A 16,043-nucleotide genomic window follows, 5' to 3' on the forward strand; every position below is an offset into this window, starting at 1 on the left:
GGTAGTGCGGCGTGATAGGAAGTCAACATCAAATGCTATAAGTGGTAGGTGGGCAATGAAACGAGATCATTACCATCTTCTTTCCTATAAATATCAGGTTCATTCTACATTCAACCATACATATGCACACATATATTTACACCAGTAGTATTTATTTCTCTCCCAAGCTACATTGGTTATTCCTTTATCTTCACCTGCTGACTTAAGCATCAGAGTGGTTATGTCGGACACCCCTCCGACGCTCATTCATGAGTTCATTTCCTTGTTTGCAGGTTACAGTTGAAGCCATATTAGAGAGATATATCTTCTCTACAAGATATATCCCCTTGCTCATTTTTCCCTTAACAAAACTCTTATCAGATTTGGAGGATTGACCCGACTCCGTTTACCCAATTCGCCCGGATCGCATCATTAGTATTACACAAAATCTGCAACAAATCATTCTAAAAAATTCGATTAAGGAAAGCCTAATTTTCGAGCAACATTTCAATAGCGATGACATAACCATAGTCAAATACCGACCGAATTTTGTTTAGTAAATTATAATAAGTGAGGTTTCTGTTTTAACTCGTGTATTCTGATTTAAACCCGACCAACACATATATTATATTTTAAAGTGTGATTATTGAAATTTGTATATATTAAGCACTGAAGTTTATGAACAAATTGTAGAAATATATATTCTGAACATACCTGATTATTGATTGTTGTCTTACCTCTTAGAGAATTAAAATATATAAAATTGATATCAATTAGTCATGAACTTCATAATTTATTCAATGCACAAGTTTGATACATGTTTACTTTTGAAAATAAAAATATTTTTGTATATATATGTTATTAGAATTATTGTAATTCCCCAGATTCGACGAATGTCATCACTGTACCGAGACGAGTCTTTTCAGCGTGCTTATGTCCTCACTCACACACACCCTAGGAAACTTCCCAGGGAGTCACCCATCCCAAAATTGTCCAAAGTCAAGCACGCTTAACTTTGGAGTTCTTATGTGATGAGCTACCGAGAAGAAAATGCACATTCTTGATATGAGTAACACAAATCAAATTTTTAAGCCCTCCTCAACTGCACAGTCTCATACCTGAGCAGTTTCGGAATCCCTCTCCTTCCGATGTAAGTTCGGTTCATTCATGTTCTCTCCGCCTAGAAGCCTGCCAGGAGCCGCTCATTGTCCGTGCAACCTCATGGCACCGGCGATCACCCCCCGCCCTCTTCGGCCCCGGGCCTCACATGCCCACCAGCTTCCGCTTGGTTCGTCCCTGAACCACACCGTATTCGGAGAGGTCGGCTCTGATACCAACTGTAACGCCCCATATTCGACGACTGTCCTCACTATACCGAGACGAGTCTTTCCAGCGTGCTTATGTCCTCACTCACACGCACCTTAGGAAAATTCCCAGGGGGTCACCCATTCCAAAATTGCCTCAAGTCAAGCACGCTTAACTTTGGAGTTCTTATATGATGAGCTACTGAAAAGAAGATGCACATTCTTGATATGAGTAGTATCAATCAAATCTTTTAAGCCCTCCTCAACTGCACAGTCTCATACCTGAGCAGTTTAGGAATCCCTCTTCTTCCGGTGTAATATTGGTTCATTCATGTTCCCTCCGCCTAGAAGCCTGCCAGGAGCCGCTCATTGTCCGTGCAATCTCATGGCACCGGACTAGCCCAACTGGTACCCACACTTTAAGAATCTAGGTACTTACGTCTGGAGGTCCTGGGTTCAAGTGTTGGGGAAGGCGAAAGAAACCACTTTTCAGGAGTGAGATATTCTATGAGTGGCGGTGCATGGCCTATGCTGGACCATCCTAACGACCCATGATCAGTAGTGGTGCACGGGTATGGGCTGAGGCCCATGTTGGTTCTGCCTAATAGCTCATGATCGTTACAATTATATTGTGATTTCCATTGTAAAAATGATTTTAAAGACTCGGATAATTATCCCGTTTACTGAGTGATGATCATATCAATCATCCACTCTCAGATAAGAATGAAGAAGTGGTCGAGGAAGATGAGCAAAACAAGTTCCGGGAATGGTGAAAGATATTTGAATAATTCAGTAGATCGGTTTTTATTATATTAGTATGTCGTGTTTGTTAGACAATTCACTTTTTCTGTTATATATATTGTAAAATAATAATTAAATTTGTATCAGACAATATAATTTCGATTTTTTAATGAATGAATAGAGTCGTTCTGAATTTCAGAAATTATATTTTTGCGGCTTGTTATTTTCGTATGTATAATTTGAGAGCAATGTCGATGTCACGATACGCCTCGGGTCGAGGTGTGACATGAAGACTTTTTTAATTAAAATTTCATCATTTGATATTTATTTTGTGAAATATTTGAATTTCTAAACATTTAATTCTTGTGTGGAGATATTAATTGTTTAGGCAATAAACTCTTTAACATTTAATTCAAATATTTAAATCCAAGTAACATAATTATCATATTTCGGTGAGGTTTTGTTCTTGTGTTTAAATTAAAATATTATTATTATTATGTTTTTTGATTTTTTAAATTATTTTATTAAAGATTGAAAGAATAATATTGCATATTAAAAAAGCAGATCAAGTTAATCGGGTAGGTCATGTTGGGTCAGATTAGGTTCGGGAATTATTTTATTGCCCTTGCTTCAACCCGAACAGAATATATCCAAATTGACACCCCTAATAATTACTGGTGGTGGTTAGTTAAAGCATCAACAACCACAATTTTTCAAGAGAATAAACATCTAGTCTACGTCGTCTGAGTAACCGTTTACTCGTCACAAAATTTAGTAATTAAATGTGATAATATATATATATATAGTTTTGATATGTTGAACAATCATTATGTCCACTTCTGTGTCAACTATTGAAATGTCACTCATTTATTAGATGTGATGAAGTATATCCAAAATATACATCTAATAGATGAGTGACACCTCATTGATGAGCATGATGTACATCGTACCAAAACTGATATATATATACACACACATCCGTTGACATTGTGTGTACTTACTGTACGGAATTAATACCATGCAACGACAAAAGGGAAAATATATGTGACAACACATGGGATAATGGATCTAAAACGACAAAAAATATATATCTACGGCTACTTACAATAATATCAATTAACAAAATAAATTATGCAGTAGAAAAATATTATAAGAGGTTTACTTAGCTTTATGATTTTGGTCAAAAATGTTTTAATCATGATCTTCAATTTTTTTTCTAAAAAATTGATATTTTCATTTACAATATACATACATAGTTAAAAAGGTTTAATGTTTAGACAGGTCATTTATCAAAATCTAATCAGTGGTCTTTTTACTATAAGAGAATTATTTGCACACTATTTCATTTATATATATATATATATATATATATATAAACTAATAGATATAATTTTTTGGTGTATAAGATTAAAGAGCCATTATCAATAATCAGAGTGTGAAAAGGGATTATGATTGAGCCAGAAAAGCTACCATCTTTATAAAATCTTAAATCATAATTGTATATTTATTTTGGATTACGCTACCATTTATAATTATGATTCTGAACACATATATATAGCAATTATATTTAAATTTGAATTAAATGATGTAATAACTTTTTCAACAATGATTACCGTAATGTATTCTAAATCTCTAAATCTCCTACGACACTCAGTGTGACAGAACGTACTATATATATATATACAATGTTTGAATAGGTATTCGCCACATATTTTTCATATAATTAATTCGATGCATGTCATATATGTCGAAATAAAATATATATGTGGGTAATATTTATTCAATATAGTGAAAAATAGAGCACCAAATTAACCAAGAATTGCAAAATATTTGTGCCAAATCATTCACTTAACTTTTCGAGTTCGATTTTGGTCAACTTCGTGGACCAAAAAGTGATGTAAAAAGACGACAGTAATTTAATGGGTATACGTTACAAGTTGAAATTCACCGTCCAAAAGGTTGGAAGTATTTAAGGAGAAAGACCTAATTATTAATGAATCACTTGTAAACTATTTGTATAAATACAAATGATGTGTTCCCATTTTTCATATCTTGCGTAGAGTTTTCGCTTCGGATATACATCAAAGCTCCAAACCATTTCAATGGCTTTTTCAGCAAATGAAATCCATCATGTGTTGCTAGTTGACCATGACAGTGACAGTCATGCTTCTGTCTTAGATATGTTGCATTACTTCTCTTACAAAGGTATACATACATACATACATACATACATACGTAACTCTTTCTCAACTTATCTTGACATAACACCTTGGCATTCAAACACGAGATTAATTGACATTTTTAGAAGGGAAAAAAATTGATTCAAGTATCTCGACTTTTGAAAATCATAAAGGGGTGTGCTTTGTATTTTTTTTTCTCATTCGAGGTTTTGGGATGATTTTCTGTTTTTGGTAAAATAAATCTATCGATTGAATTGATTTTATATGGATTATCTAAAAGAGAAATCAACTCGATTAATTTGGTTCTACGAAATCATTTATTCTGGGATAATCTTCAATCCATTTTTGCTGCTGCAACCATGCATTTGTTTTAGTCAAATCTTCATATAAGCTGCACCTTTTTCTTTTTCTTTTTTTTGTGTATTGCCGATACCTGTAAATGAATTTTTTTTCCTAGTTAAATGGAAAGTAATAATGGCCTTTGAGGCTTGCCATTTTTTAACCAGACAAGAGACAATTTCAAGATACATCACCGTTTATAACATGGAACAAAAGCTTATTCTCCTGTTTAAATGTGAATTCTTCTATGTTTCATAAATATCAAGCATACATATGGCATGCAAAATCCAACGAGAGATATATTATTCATCATGTAATCCCTCGCCTGAGTGGATCTGGCCTCGAGACATAACATTTGTTAGCTGTCCCACATCAGTTGGATAAAATATCTGAGAGTTGTATATATGGACTTTGACAATCCTCTCTCTTTTTTGAGCTAGTTTTTGAGATTGAGGTAGGACTAAGACTCAATCTTAAAATGGTATCAGATCCCGGGGGCCACCCGTTCTGCTCATAGTTGGGTCATTTGTAAACTTCACACTCCATATGTTCATTCTTGGGCGTGAGGAGGTGTGTTAGTTGTCTTATGTCAGTTGGATAAAATTCGTGGAAGTTGCATAATATGGACTTGGACAATTCTTCCCCCTTGTGCTAGCTTTTGGGTTGAGTTAGGTCCAAGTCTCAATCTTAACACGATGTAAACCCGCAAACATATACTTATCATCTAACATGCACGTATCGGGTATGCAAAATAACGAAACAGATGAAATGTTTTGATATTTCAAGATCCACATCAAAGTCGAAATTAAGTTGCGAAAATAAGTTTTGGTCAGGAGGATTGAAACAAATGGAAGAGAAGGCGTGGAATATTGCCAAAATGAAATTTTGATTGAAATTAAGAAAATAATTTTATTAAATTCACATGAATTGGAAAAATATTTTTAGGCATGAAGTTTGATATGTACGGATATATTTGCTTTCTCACATGGTTTTATCGATTGATTTCAGTGACTACAGTGAAACTCGCCTCAACAGCTCTATCGATGTTATCAAAAGGAAAGGCCACATTTGATTTCGTGATAGCAAATATCAACTCTCCCGACTTTTATGGCTTCAAACTCCTCCAAGAAGCCGTTAAAATGGATTTATTCGTCATGTGTAAGTTCTATAATTAATTTTACATCTATTTTTCTACCACTGCAAATCGAAAATTTGATAATTTATGCACCTTGATTCTTCCATTAAAACTTATATATTTGTGTTTTTCTATAATCGTTAGACTTGTTATTTCCCCTTTTGTTCGATGAAGTGATGCTAGATAACGAGGATGTCGCTATGGCAACCAAGGGTTTGGAAGAGGGAGCATTTCTTTGTGTTACTAAGCCAATAACAATGGAGACAGTGAAGTACCTGTGGCAACATGTCCTAAGGGAGAAGATCAGCAAACTCAAGGCAAACAAATGGTACGGACAAACGATGGTTTATAACAATGGATTTGGAGAAGGTCATCCTTCAGGAGTTTACACGACTTTCGAAAACGACGGAGGGAAATATAATTCCAATGGAAATGCAGCAGAATCAGGTGAAAGAAAAGGAAACCAATATGAAGATAGTGATATAGAAGATGATCCCAATCTTGGTTTCATGAAGAGGAAGATTTGGACTGAATGGACCGAAGAACTACATAGCAAATTTGTGGATGCCGTCATAGAACTTGGTGAAGGAAGTATGCCTCTCTTGATGATATGTGTCCTCTAGGGTTAATGTTTTTTCTGCATCAATTCTTACTTTTTAAATACGTTAATTAAATTGATAGAAAAGATAATGATATAACCAAATATGTTAAATTTCTTTTATATATATTGCAAATAGGATGTTACCCTAAAGAGATCCTTGACCTGATGAACGTGCCTGGGCTTACAAGAATGCAAGTGGCGAGTCACCTTCAGGTTTGTAAAAAACTACGTAGATTCTCTGAACATAATGTTCTTTATAAAGTTGAAGATGACAACCATTTTACATATATATAATCTCTACAGAAATGCCGCGGCGGAACGTGGCAACCACCGAATGAGAGAAAACACAAGACAGAAAGCTCTGGGACTTCATCCCCAACAGAGGCGAGGGCTCCTCGAACTAAAACAAGAAAGTTCGGTTCCATGCCTATCCTTGTCATCAACCCTCAAAACCATCAAAATATCCAAGAAAATCGAGAAAAGAGTACTCTAGATGATCTCAACGTTAACTCATCTGTCGGGGATAATAGTACTACTAGCTCGGACGTGGAAGGATACCGTCCCCAAATTCAACCTCAAGATATTGCTAATAATTATTACAATGCATATGGTCATGTTGAAAATTATAATGCTGGAGCGCCTAACATTTGGCACCTGGGGTTAAGTTTAGGCATGGACATGAACCCATATATGTCGTCCGGTGAACGCTTTTCGTATGGTGATCAAGCAGAACTTGCGGATCGAGTTGGTTTCAATGGCTCGATATCACACCAAAGGAACATTGCTCATGAAGATACATTCGAGTTTCGAAATGGGGATTTCATGGTTCAAAACTCTTCTGCTTTACAGCAAGAAGTAGGGATCATCAACTACAATGGAAGCTTGCATGCTCTTGATCTAGAGCAAATGTACTCTATGCAGGTCAGTAATTGATATGAGAAATCAAATCCAAGATTATAAATTTTAGCCTCAAAAATATATGAAGAAGCTATTTATTTAATAATTTTGTGAGACCCATTCATAATTTATTAGCTTTGTAATTGATTTGTTTAGAATATAATTTGCAGATACCTATTGATCCTAATGCAAACATTAATGGGCAATGGATTCATGAAGAATCAGGAAGTGATGATAATTAAGAAACCCAACGCTAGAAGAGGAAGGGACAAATCATTTGGTTGTGTTGTTTTATGTTTTAAATAAATATATTAAATAAAACAACATTCGAGTGGCTAAAGCTTGTGACAATGTAAAAGAAATTTTATCTTGGCCAAAATTAGATGATATGATCATGTTTCATGATACACAAATAAGAGAAATAATTTCTAATTTGATTTGGTGCCTTGATGGAGAAAATAAATCTTGGACTTTGTCTTATATGCTTCTTGTTATTTAATATTGACAAAAACTTGTGTGTGACGGTCTCACGGGTCGTATTTTGTGAGACGGATCTCTTATTTGAGTCATCTATGAAAAAGTATTACTTTTTATGCTAAGAGTATTACTTTTTATTGTGACTATCGGTAGGGCTGACCCGTCTCACAGATGAAGATTCGTGAGACCGTCTCACAAGAAACATACTCATTTATATTTAATTAGCTCTCTCTTTTTATATTATTAATTGGTAAAAACTTGTGTGAGACGGTCTCATGGGTCGCATTTTGTGAGACGGATCTCTTATTTGGGTCATCCATGAAAAAGTATTACTTTTTATGCTAAGAGTATTACTTTTTATTGTAAATATCGGTAGAGTTGACCCGTCTCACGGATAAAGATTTATGAGACCGTCTTACAAGAGGCACACTTTTGTTAATTAGTAGGAGGTCGTTTCATTATTAATATCATTAGCTCATAAAAATTGTAACACCAAAAAAACAGCCAACATGATAATATTTGGAGAAAATTTAGGTAGGGGGACATTAATTCATATTTACTAATTTTAGATAGAAATAATTCAAACGTTATCAGAAAGTACGAAACAGAATTAAGAACGATAATGATATCTCTCACACAAAAAAAGATTAAAATAAATTAAAAAATACAAATTTCTCCTCTCTCGCCCGCTTAACGGGTAATCAAAATAATGAGAATGAAAAATATATTTTAGGTTGGAAATTAAACAAACCATTAATTAGTTGAATTGTGAAAGTCTTATTAATTATTTTCCAATATCCTCATTAATTAGTTTTTGCATTGTTTATTTGATTTGTCATCACACTTTATCTTCATTTCCATTGATTATTTTTTAAACAAGTATAGAACTTACGTGATTAAATAAAAGTTATTTGTAAGCAACATTTTTTAGTGGTTTATGTTCTTGAACCAAACCTCTTGGATATGGTTCCGGTTTATAATTAGTTGGGTTATGGTTTCTAACGGTTTTGGCTACGGTTTGAACCAATTTAAACTCCAATTTATTTATTTATTTTTATTTTAATGGTAAACAAAATAGGGTTAGATTTAATTTATATAAGTCAAATACCTTAATTAATGTGTTTATATACTACATGGTCTTAAAATATTATTTTAATCAATACAGTTCTGGTTCTGGTTTTTATTTTAGAAAGAGAAATCGAACCACAGTCCATAGAAAAAATGATTTCAATTTAAATTTTTGAGAGACGATTCCGGTTTTGGTTCCACGCATGCTAACTTTAGCTCGAATGGATTCAAATATAAACAAAAAAAAAATAACAAGTCCAACTGAAATGGGTGATTTCAAAATTGTTTGTAATTACTAAAATCTTTTAGTTGTATCAATCTAATAGAAAAAATGAGTAGCATATGAGTATTGAAGTTTTCGAACATTCACAAACATGTATATATTTATATTTTAGTCTACATATATTTAATTTTCATTTCATAATCCAACTGAGTTTTTGATAAGCTATTTTATTCAAACAGTTTTAGTCATTCTATTTCAGCATATTTTTCATTGTTGACTTACTGAGAACCAATTGACAAGAATTTCATTTCATTGTTGCTAACCCAACCTAAATATTAGCAAATTGTTAAGATTATTTATTCACCTCTTCTAAATTAATATCATATCTTAACATTAATGGTTTATAATGTTTTCAACAAAACTCAATGAAAGGAAACATTGTGAAACATTAAATACCATTAATGCTATGTTTTTTCAATATATACATAGCTTATTTAGTTTTGCATAGTAAAGAGTCATCACCATTAAAGAATAATCCTTAAGATTATTTCATACAAAATTCTTACTATAGATTATCATTGATAAATATTTTTTTCACATTCATTTAATACAAAGTCTAAATCAAATGGACTACTAATGTCGTGACCACATGAAAATAATTTTTCTTATATGCATAAAAAAATATTTTCATGTAGTTAATTTTCCACTTCAATAAATTCCTCAGTAATTAGTCTATTTTTATGTCATTCAATATTGTCTAATAAATATTTCTTATTCCTAGATACTCAAATAACTACAGAATGAACTTTTAGACTATGTTACTTAATATTGAATGCATCTCTTTGAATTATAGCACATATTAGATTTCTTGCTCCTAATGGCTTGTGAAAACATCTCAAGTTCATTTTCGACTCAATAAATAGACAGATTATTCCATATACACAATATAATCACTTCTTGATCTCTTAATTCTAATAGATCTTTTAATATTGCATCAACATTTCCAGTTGAGCTAGATTGTGTTGTTCAACTGAATTTCGATATCTTGATGAGCATTAAGATTCACGAGATCACAATCAACGATTTCTGGATTTTATATGGCTGTTCCGCAACACACATTTTGGCTTGAGGGATGTTGTGGATATAAATCAATATATAATTTTTCTGTATGAATGATCATCATAATGATCAATATTTTATAGTTAATCGCTCCCACTAATCAAGAAATCTCTCATCTCTTGATTTCACGAACCTTATGATTTGAGAAAGAATAATAAAATACATATCCTTTTAGACCTTTTGGATTGGAATACCTATTAGTGGTCCTCGGGTCTAACTTCTTTTATTGTGAATAATGAACTCTTAACTTAGACAATCCTAAGAGTTTTAGTTTATTAGAACTTGAAAGGTTTGGAGCTACTAATCACGTTCCACATCATGTCTATCCTTAATATATCTACTATAATATTTTTTACTTATATATTATTCCACGACATTATTTCTTTAATTCTACTTTATATATTTTATCAAACATCCAACACTTTATATTTATAATGAAACAAATAAAAATATATATGTCATGAGTAATCATAAATAAATATAATAAAGTATTTATGATCATATTAGTCTATATTCAGATAATAAACATATGTATGTATTACCTATAATATGTTTGAATCTCTCTTACATCTCTTTTTTGACTCGTTGGTCTACTTATCTTTAATGTAGTTCAAGCGAATGTTAAAACAAACAAAAATCAAGATATCAAATTATAAAGTAATATTAATTAATCGCATATTTCTTAATCCCAATATTTTATTTAATATGCAATGTAAAATAATTGATATACTTTTGTAAATTAATACGAAAATACCACAAGACAAATTATCAAATCCAAAAATATCAGATTTATACAATAAACTAAATAATAGATCTGAAAAATTAATGAATATCTATTTGATACTAGTTTTAAAGTTGAATCAATTTTTTAGAAAAATTTAGAATTAATAGTCTTTTTCAACAACAAAGTAAAACTGCAATCCAAAATTTTTTTGGAAGTCCCAACAACCTCATATATATATATATATATATATATATATATATATGAGCATCTAGTTTGTCGAATAGATAACGCATTACTAATAACTTACTTGAATTTTGCAATTTTTGCACTTTCAAAATTTTAAAATAACACAATTTTTTTTTTTTTTTGTATTTTTTTCTAAAAGACAAATATCTTTACCCACAACCCTTCTTAAAGAATGCCCACGATTCATGAAGATAGTGCCTAGTGGGTTGCATTTGATCAGATTTCTTGAATGTCTTAAATATGGCCCACTTTAATATGTCTTAAATATGGCCCACTTTAATTCTTGAAAGTGTGCATTTTTTGTAAAGAAAAAAACTCAATAGCTCAAATAAGAAATAAAAAAATATTGGGTTCGTATAAATGTTCAAACAATTACAAATGATGTAGAAAGGTGGTATAATTTTACATTATACATACGACGAAAACATGTACATTAGTATTTCAGGATGTTCGAGTTGATTGAGTAGGTAAATGTTTGAATAATGATTATAAGTCTAATTCTCTCAACTTTATCTTAGGCGAATATGTCACACAGAGTTTTTCCGGTGCAATATATCTGACTAACATGATTAGCGGGATACTATGTTAGCGCAAATGATTCAATCCAAACCAAAAAATAGCGAATGCAAGCTTCATTGTCATGAAAATTGCATGTAGATTAATATTTAAAACAAGTTAACAAGTTAATTATGATACAATTAATTTTCTTTAACTATGGCAAGACTCTACGCATACCATCCGTGGCAACTAAAATAGCCAGACCATACCCTTTGCTTTGATTATTTTAGTCGTTCAATATGATAAGACCTGATTTGTTTGTGTAGAGTCATTAACTCCTAACCGTTATTATAATGCAATTTGATTAGAGTTAATTAATTACAGCGGAAAACGAATTTAAATTTTTTTACAATGAGCCCAAAATATCTTGTATGAATACTAAATATAGTATTTCATCTCATATCATAAAACATGTCCACATGTAATCAAAGCCAACCACATACTAACAACTCATATCATCGGGACATGCCCCGATATATAGATACATATATATATACTGGGAAACAAAACATAAAACCTCAGCTCAAACTGTGACTCCCTCCAGAAGCACCATCTCCGATCTCCTGATATCCTGAACTACCTATAATTGTCCACACACAAAGACAACAACAGCCACATCTGGGGTGAGCAAAGCTCAGTCTGAAGCAACCACAATATATACCACAGATATCTAAACAATGATTATGATATGGAATGCATGTATGTCGTGGAGGTATCAGGTCAAATGTCCATCCACTGAGCACATGTCAGAATCAAACGAATCGTTATCAAATCAATGCTCGAGCTGGCACACCGACCTCAATCAGGGATACTCGTATGATAGTGTCGACAAAGCGCCATCAAATCTCAAATCTCAATCAATTATCGGGGCCACTAATGTCTATGCTTTAAGGGCCACATAATGCCAAACATAGTATTGTGGTCACAAACCCCAGAATCAAATCCAATCATATCAAGGTATCCAAGGATCATAGCTCAACGTGTATGTCATATATGTCACATCAAATCAATAAATAAGGCATATAGACATATATTATCATTCAAATCCATCAAATCAATCCAATATATATCATATGATACAGATACCTGTCGTATGTTATCTGGTCCCAACATACCTCAATTATTCGTTCCAGTCGATGTATCTTGAAGATATCAGTATAATAATCTATCTACATCAATAACACATTCATTTCAATCAATAACATCATTCAATATCAACAATATAAGTTTCAAATATCTTTTGAAACTTCAAAATTTCATATCAAATCGAAATCATAACATAATTCAATTCCGACTTCAAAACTTAGTTTATTGTCGGTTAGTCTACCACATATGTAATTAGAATTAATAATAACTGACAAACAATTCTTCAATCTCAATCCAACGATTAAAATTCCTTAATTATAATAAATTGAGAATAATTCAAAATAACATCACTATAATCATCTCTTCTTCGTTAAAATCATACAATATTCAACAATTTTCAATTTCTATATGATTTAACAATTTATCGGATTTATTCAAAAAAATCGATGAATTTCAAACATTACCAAAAATATAAAATTTATACCTCAAATCGAAGATCTCGTGTCAACGATCCCTAGAACTAAAATCGGTTCGTCGATTGGATAAACCGATAAGTCGCACGATCGAAAAGAAAATCAAAAAAACTCTATTCTCTATTATCTCCTATTTTCTCCCATTTTCTTCTCCGTTATCTCTTTCTGAAACTCACTCTCACGTGAGTTTCAAAGTTTATCTCTTTTTTTTAAATATTATTATATTATATTATATTAATATAATTGTGAGAACCTGAAATTTCAGCAGCAACTCATATTTCAGAAGCTGGTATTTTTCCAGCAGACATGTATTTTTCAGCAGACAGGAATCCAGCAGCAGAAGAGCGAGAAAGCAGCAGACAGTTACTGATTCAGCTTAGACTTGCAACTGAAGCATTAACATGGAATAAAGGCTGTTAATGGCAGATTATGGTCATTAATTGGGAGGCTAACAGTCAGAATTTGGCCTATAAATAACACTCTCAAACCTCTGAATTGGGTTACACAAATCTTGAGACTATCACTTGAATTTTCGAGCTAAAGGAGTACTTATTTTCGAGCAGTAGAATCCAGTAGGAAGAGCAACCAGAATTCCAGTAGACTTCAACCGAAATTCTAGCAAATTACTGTAAGTGGGCTTATGTATAAATATCTTGAAATCCGTTTGATAATTCTGTTTTAAAGTTCAGTTTCTGTATGTTTAATTTCTGATATATGATTTTGAAGCACTGAAACTCCCTAGTGAACTAATTGTAGAAATATATATTCTGAACATTTCTGAATTCTGATTCTGATTCTGGCCTCACCCCTTAGAGGAGAGAACATATAGGGGACTGATATCAGTTTAGCCATGAAATTCACTAACGTGCTCAGTGCTTACTAATTCTGATTTCTGTTCGGAAATCTGTGATTTCTGAATTCTGATTTCTGTTCTGAAAAGATGAGTTTCTGTATATTATTGTATTACTGTTTCTGTTGAAAATGATTTCGAAAACTGGGAGTTATTTCCGCCCCTGCTTACTGAGTGAAAATCATATCACTCACCCACCAAACACATCTCAGATAAGAAGGAGGAAGAAAAGTTAGAAGAAGAAGAGCATATTCAATTTTGGGGCTGGTGATGAAGATTGTTGTTCTCAGTTCTGATTCATATTTTAAATTCCGCTGCATCTATTCCGACATTGTATTTCTGGTTTTACATTTCTACTGTAAAACATTATTAATTGAGTTGTATCAGACATTGAATATTCAGTATTATGAATAAAAGACTGGTTTCTGAATTCTGTACTTCTGAGGCTTGTTGTTTTCGAAAGTGAATTTGAAAGCAACGCCGGTGTCAACCAACCCCCGTCCTGGGGCGTGACAATAATATAATATATAATATTTAACATTTTAACACCGGTACATCCATTTGGACCAGTCAAACGATCAAATTTCACAAAACTCAAAACATTAAACTTCTATATCTTTGAGTTTTCTACGTTATATCCAAATTTCAAATCATTTGGACTTCATATGACCAAGATATATCACTAATTAATATTTTGCCCTTAAAATTAATTCATTATTTTTTAACTTTTTTACGAAAATGCCATCAAAATAAATTGAATATTTTTCAACTTATTTACAAAAATACCATCAATACTATTTTATTTTCGGGATCTCACAGTTTGTACAGAAAGCCGAATAGTCAAATAATTCATTCACCGAAGAAAAATAAAATTACCATGTTCGGCCACTTTCAAAAGATGAGATGCAGTTTGACATACGAAGACAAGATTTTAACAATATATCAGTTTTTTAATACGATGGATGAATTGCTATCTGGATTTGGACTTAAAATAATTTTCATTATGGCTGCATTTATGTTAGGATCGAGCATTTTCGCTTGTCGTTTTACCAAAAACTACTCAAATCTTTTAAACAACATAATAGCGCAAGTTTCATGGTTCTATTGTTCCACTCAATTTGAATCGAAATCATGACATTTGCTCTGATATCAATTGTTAATACTGAGTGTTTGTCATTTTACCAAAAACAATAGTTGGTAGTAACGACGCAACTTAAATCTTTGAAAACACATAACGACATAAACGACATTATTCGATTTTTCTACTAAGTAGGGACAATTATTGTACATCAACAATTTATAGTCTATGACTATTACTAATGTATATGTTTAAATTGATACCGGTGAATTTCAAATTCACGTGCATGATTAAATGTTTGAAACTACGATTAATTTGATTTTTTATGAGATATAAATGCTATATGATTAGAAGATTGTGTCAAGAATGACGAAATGTTATTTTGAAGCTTGATTAAAGTTAATTTAGAAAAAATTACAAAAAAAATATATTTACAAAATGTCAATTTAGAATTTTGTACAGTAAAATAAAATTTAATTACCTAAAAACTAACGAATTCCATTTGGTCGATCAGATTCATCCAAGATTGTCAACAAGGTGATATCAATCATATAATCAGTTATGGATTTACAAGTTAATTTGTTCCTTTTTACATGGATTAACAAGTAATCGATTGCATGAATTTTACTAATAAATCAACCTCAAATTTTAGTTATAAAATATGCCGAATTGTCTATTTCATGTATATTCGGATTATGTGCGTCTTTAAATTTTGACTTGAAGAATCCACCTCAAGTCTAAACATACGATTAATGTTGCCAATCAACTCCCCCCGAATTCTGGAAAATTGCTAGTGCATTGTCAATCTAAGAACGACGAACTCGGATATCACACATTATATATGTGTCGATCTTTTGTGAGAATTTGTGGCCAAAAACTTTATTTTTCTGTCATTTTTGGTGTACGTCGAAATCTTTGGCTTTTGACGTTTTTTATTCAGACTGGCAGAAGAAATGCGGGAAAAT

At 32.1% G+C, this 16,043-nt stretch overlaps 1 protein-coding gene across 1 annotated transcript; it reads left to right on the forward strand.

Moving 5' to 3' along the window:
- Positions 1-5,910: 5,910 nt before the first annotated feature.
- On the forward strand, positions 5,911-7,444 carry LOC142544844 (uncharacterized). Its single transcript, XM_075651877.1, has 4 exons — positions 5,911-6,269; positions 6,416-6,492; positions 6,583-7,200; positions 7,347-7,444. Exons 1-4 carry the CDS (start codon positions 5,936-5,938, stop codon positions 7,416-7,418), a joined length of 1,101 nt encoding a protein of 366 aa, XP_075507992.1. The 5' UTR covers positions 5,911-5,935; the 3' UTR covers positions 7,419-7,444.
- The last annotated feature ends 8,599 nt before the right edge of the window (positions 7,445-16,043 follow it).

Source organism: Primulina tabacum, chromosome 5 (genome assembly GCF_025594145.1).
Source record: "Primulina tabacum isolate GXHZ01 chromosome 5, ASM2559414v2, whole genome shotgun sequence".
Classification (NCBI taxonomy): Eukaryota; Viridiplantae; Streptophyta; class Magnoliopsida; order Lamiales; family Gesneriaceae; genus Primulina; species Primulina tabacum.

What these genes read in the sequence shown, in the direction of transcription:
- LOC142544844 (XM_075651877.1), top strand. Translation starts at nt 5,936, where the DNA reads ATGGAGACAGTGAAGTACCTGTGGCAACATGTCCTAAGGGAGAAGATC. An exon ending in AAGTGGCGAGTCACCTTCAG is followed by an intron (nt 6,493 to 6,582) that starts GTTTGTAAAAAA and finishes TAATCTCTACAG; the next exon opens with AAATGCCGCGGCGGAACGTG. An exon ending in AGCAAATGTACTCTATGCAG is followed by an intron (nt 7,201 to 7,346) that starts GTCAGTAATTGA and finishes TATAATTTGCAG; the next exon opens with ATACCTATTGATCCTAATGC.